This window comes from Physcomitrium patens, chromosome 1 (genome assembly GCF_059467195.1).
Source record: "Physcomitrium patens ecotype Gransden chromosome 1, ASM5946719v1, whole genome shotgun sequence".
Taxonomy (NCBI): Eukaryota; Viridiplantae; Streptophyta; class Bryopsida; order Funariales; family Funariaceae; genus Physcomitrium; species Physcomitrium patens.
Genome location: NC_143410.1, coordinates 21,320,521 through 21,325,956, shown reverse-complemented (window position 1 = coordinate 21,325,956; position 5,436 = coordinate 21,320,521). Strand labels below are relative to the sequence as shown.

At 45.2% G+C, this 5,436-nt stretch overlaps 1 protein-coding gene across 1 annotated transcript; it reads right to left on the bottom strand.

Annotated features, from left to right (window-relative positions):
• Positions 1–834: 834 nt before the first annotated feature.
• LOC112286387 (uncharacterized) lies at positions 835–2,832 on the bottom strand. The gene is made up of 2 exons (XM_024528244.3): positions 2,322–2,832; positions 835–1,862 (listed from the first exon to the last, which is right to left on the bottom strand). Exons 1-2 carry the CDS (start codon positions 2,651–2,653, stop codon positions 1,790–1,792), a joined length of 405 nt encoding a protein of 134 aa, XP_024384012.1. The 5' UTR covers positions 2,654–2,832; the 3' UTR covers positions 835–1,789.
• Positions 2,833–5,436: the final 2,604 nt, after the last annotated feature.

Genomic DNA, 5,436 nt, shown 5'->3' with positions numbered 1-5,436 from the left:
GGAGATTGTGGTGGTAGTGTCAAATATTGTGGTGACATTAATATCTTAATTACACATAGAAGCTTGTTTTTTATTTTTTTATTTTTTAATCTTTATAATATAAAATATTATTTAATATTTTATTATATTATTAAAATAAAATTTAAATATAATATAATAATTATGTAAAAAATTCATGTAATTTATATTTACATTAAAATTTAATTGAGATTTTTCTTATACATATCTAATAACGAAAAATATTCAAGATATTTAATAACAAATTACTAATATATATATATATATATAATTATTTGGAATTATCAAGATAATACTTCAATTCTTTCCAGCTATTCAAACAGTACATTAAGAATACCAAATACAATTAATAAAATCTATCACCTTATCAATATGTCCCATTGTTTTTGAAATACATACATCCAATTGATTAATAATTATGTACCGTCCAGAGAAAAAATGCGATAGAGTTTCGTAGTATTTTGTACACAACGTAAGTCTTGAAGACTGTTCTCCATGCTGTTTCAACGGTGGTTGTTTAAATGCAAAAGCATTTAGCATTGACTAGACTTCTTTGGTTGCCCTGTATGAATCTTGGTTCCCGTTGCAGTAGTGAGCAACGCACCGTTGTGGCTGGTTAAAAACCTTATAATAGCAATAATACCGAGGGATTTACAGGTACCCGCACCAAGTTACCACAACACATACAAATACACCTCTGAACCCTGGGCACGCACAGCAACGCGTTTGCAGGGTACCTACGTAATTCGCTCCACCCCCAATAACGGCTTCCTCTCGACATAACACATCAAGCAAGCAATAATAATACCTTACAGCTCGTCTTCAAAGGGCTTAAAAAACAACATTTACACACGACATAGCTCATGCTAAAATTAAGCTAGGGGAACTGGAGGAATCACGGGCACCAATTTACATGTCTTCAATCACGCTCACCTTTCCCATCCTTGACAAACTCTGATATCTGACGATCCGGTCTAACACCACAGGTGCCCAACGATAGCAGCCCACGTTGCGAATCTACTCAAGCCTCAATTTGGTACCAACGTCACCAAATATGACAATTCAACTACACTATCCGTCAAAGACCTGCAAACCGCGGGCTCAACCAGTACATCCAGTCTGTGTCAGCAAAAGAGTCGATCGCCATTAACCTGCTCCCCTCCGATACCCATCGCCCTGCAAATTGTATGGTACGTTTAGACCTGCCATATTCGGATCCGATTCACCAGGAAGCATGATGAAGTATTAAGGTACTAAGCATGTTCAACGATAAAGCTCGCCAACTCCGATTGAACTACGCTTTTCACACTCTCTTTCCTTCCTGCATGCTTGCTTATCAAGGTCACGCCATCAAGGACGCACCAAGCTCCGAGCCAAGACTTTGGAAGTTGTCCCAATTCTTCCGAGCAGCCAGCTTCCTACAAACGCACAAAGCTAGTCCAAAAAAGAACTGCTTGCTTCTCTGGACGGTGCTTTTTGTAAATACTCCGTCCCTGGCAAACAGCTCTGGTGATGGACAACAGTCCTCCTCGAAGAAGATGAGGTGTTCCCACTTGAAGCACTTGAAGCACCGTCCAGGCTCATCCTGAGCACCTTTCTCATAATCCACCAAACGTATCACACGGTACATGCTGTCTTCCAAATCTGAACCCCTAGTAGTCGGTCATACAAATACACGCACTGGATTGATGAAACCTGGCCAGACCCTGTGGCTCCCTCTCCAGACCTTTGACCCATTTTGGATAAATGGCTGGATCCTGCACTGCAACCGTCATTGAATCACGCATGTGCAGGCTTGTGATGAATCTTCGTCGTCAGAATCTTCAGAGTCATCAGAGTCGCTACTGCTCCACGCACACACCGAGGTATGTCAGAGGTTGTAATCCTCATTTATACACAAGTCTGAATCGCATATTGCTACAATCGGATACGACCCTAAACATCTGCTTTGTCCAACTACTCTTGAAGGGATTACAAAAATTGTGACAAGCACGAGTCAACGATTACTCTCTACACATGATACACACCGAAGAAAGCATTTACACCCCAAATAGACACATGCGCTGCAACTAGGAGCTAGTTTTGTCCGACGCTGGACTTTGAATACTGTCAACTCCACTGCAAAAGAATTCGCAAATATCTCTGAAGCCTTAAAACGTACTACCCAACAGATAACTCTGATGCCGGTTAACTGCTTTCGAACACCACTGTACCAATCATTGCTGTTGACGCATCCCCTCGGCAAATTCGACTAACATCACCACTGATGAGTCAAAAAAGAAGAAATTTTTTTTGTATCGTACCTAGGCTCATACTCAAAAACCTGCGTCAAATCCTTCCCGTAGTTATCGAGCCATTGCACTTTCGTCTCCCTTTCACCCTCGACTTGGCCGCTCTCTTCACACCCGACTTGGCATTCACCAAATTTAACATCTTTGCTATCCACGGTCGAAGGTCCATTACAAGGGTGAGGGGTGGAATTTACTGTAGATGTCTGCTTCAGATTACTCTTGCCCGGAAGTTTTTGGGTGGAACCTAATGCATGACCATTAGATTGGTCAGCGAGTCTATCGCTTGAACCAAACGAAGGCGTAGGCAGAGGAGGAGCAAATGTTATAGGTGCAGAAGGGGCCATGGCTGCATCCCCGTGCAATGTCGGCGTGCGCGCAGCCCTTTTGCGCCGCTCAGAACTTTTTTTCGATCGTAACCCACAACACAAACAACACGATCCAGTGGCGCACCCTCGGGGGGTGTCCTTGTCTGACGCCAGCGAGGAAAAAATTTGGTGCCCCTCGCTTTCCAAATCGTCCTTCCCGCCCCTACTCTCCCTTCCGCTGCCCTCCTTACTCTCATCAATCTCCCTCTATCTCTTGCTTACTCCTTCCCGCTTCCAACGGCTCATGAGTTACCTTAGCCCTCGACTTTCCTCAAGCCCCACCCACACGTCCCGCACCACACCTTCAACTGCGCTGACTATGTTATTATGCCCACCACCCGCCCACCTTCCCCAGCTTCGTCCTACATTGTATTGCACATACAAACGTCTACATCAAGAAGCCTCTTCTACATTGTGTTCTGCGGGGATCAACTCCGCAGTTCGCCCCACGATGACTTTCAAAACAAGGCTCCCATGTTTGCAGAGCATTCGACTGTTACCATGAAGGAGGCTATCCTTGCTAGCGTGCACCTGGATGCTGAACTGCGGGAAGGGTGGGGAGGAAAGGGAGGGGAGGATCAGGACACTGCATTGAGCCTGGGTCAGCTAAATTTCGCACCCTCATAAACGATCTTCGCACAAACAACAAGCTTTACTCCGCATTGCATTGCGCACCAGCAATGATCTCCCTGGACTTTACCTGCAAGCACCAAACACTGGCCAACGTAAAAACAAAAAACACAACACAGGCTATCAGCCTTGTTTTGATGCTTCCCATCCCATCCCATCCCATCCCATAATGAGTTGTGAAGGAAAACACACAAACTGGGGAACACTAAATTACAATCCGAAAGCAATCAAGACTCATTCGCGAGCCCTAAATCACCCAGCTTATAATTCCACCCTGCTCATGCAATCCTGACTCAGCACAACCACATGGGAGAAATTGCTGGCGAAGCTTTCATGATCGCCCGATGCATGTAGACTGTGGAGTACCTTGAGGATCCAACGGCAGTGCGTTGAGAAAAACGACTATACAGGCACCAAGTCCCAAAGAACAACACGCAGCAAACGATGAGGGGTTTAGAGGCGCGTGCCATTTCTATAAGCTGACCGACACTCACTCGGCTATACACAAAATTAAGCTTATCCACAGAGATTTCAGCATGGCTACCACTACTTAGACTTCGTCTGGTGTTGGATGCATTTTCGCTACATGCCAACAACGAATTTCCTGCCCGTACTATATTTACCATCCAAAAAAGGAACTGGGGATCGATATGCACATATAAAATGCAAACCCAACGATCATCACTACCCTTGTTTCTCCCAACAAAATGGATACCCTCACTGAAACTGCACGTTCTCCAACCTATCACTACGACCACAAGTGAATGCTAAAATCCTTCACACCACACCCACTGTCCAGATTCTATCTCACCTGGCTCTCATTTTCCGCGTCCAGGCAATCCCAGAAAGACGTGTACCCTACCACAGCTAAGCTCTAGATTACAGATGAAGCTGCACACAAATTCGAGCTTAAACTAATGTGAGAGATTCCCCCATCCTCCTGCAGCACCTCCGAACTAGACACCAAAATCTCCACCTTGGGAGTTACTCGACAACACCGTAATAAATGCTACTGTCTGCAGAAAAATTCCTCGGTGCACATGATGCAAAATTGGAGAACTTCTGGGTATAGTACTCGAAAATGAATCAACATGTTAAGGCTACCACGGACAGAACGCGGGCCATCAGGACAAGGAGTAAAAGCTCACGGGGCACCAAGATCAATCGTGATGCTGCTGCTCCTCGGACAAGGATATTCCCCGCACGTGACGAGTAAGGTATGTAAAACGAAAGTGACGCCTGAGCGGAATCCAAAAGCAATTTCGAATAGATTATCCGAGGCATTTACAACCTAGCGCCTTCGTCGCCAAGACCGGGACAGCCTGCTACCACTGAGTCATATTCAACAGCTTGCTACATCAACCGCTAATCCACAAATTCACAATCACACAAAAGACCGAGGAAGCAATTCTAAAAAATCTATACTGAGTTTCACTGGCCGTTCCGAAAATACCGGACCATTCTGCCATGCTGTCGACTGGTAATTACAAGAGCCACAAGCAAGAGCTGCGGGTCAGTGCAAGGAAACAGTAACAAATCCACTGGCTGACTCCGCAACAAATTCATCACAGCTAAAACAAATATTGCAACAGCTCCAACGCTATTCCGAGGCTCGAAAACAGGACCAAACGAAAAACAACCCCGGACAAAACTAGTTCCAATAACAAGCGCCTAACCCACACGAACTGTAACAGAATCTAGTGACACAACCCCAAGCACCGCAATGATTGCACACTCGGGCTGAAACCGAACAAAAGTAGTCGAAACCAAGTCACAGTGGACAAGAAATTGAGGACCACAGAGCGACACAGCGAAGCCCGATGCCAAAACAAAGGAAACACATAGTACTATGAGAACGGGAAACAAAATGAAAAAAAAAAAAAAAAAAAAAAAAAAACTTTGGCACTACCGTGAGCATGGGAACGGCCAACGCCACGTCCCGGAGACATCAACGCGGAGCAAGGGAGCGATGGCGTGGGGATGAAACCCTAGGTGGAGCGCGTGGGCATGGCCATCGAGACACAGCGTCGGAGACAACGAGGTAGAACTCCACTCGGAGGTGCACGAGGCCGACGAAGAACCAATTGTTTAGGGTTTGAGGGCATACTAGGCACCTCATCCATCCACATATT

What these genes read in the sequence shown, in the direction of transcription:
- LOC112286387 (XM_024528244.3), bottom strand. Translation starts at nt 2,653, where the DNA reads ATGGCCCCTTCTGCACCTATAACATTTGCTCCTCCTCTGCCTACGCCT. An exon ending in GTTTTTGAGTATGAGCCTAG is followed by an intron (nt 1,863 to 2,321) that starts GTACGATACAAA and finishes TGCGTGGAGCAG; the next exon opens with TAGCGACTCTGATGACTCTG.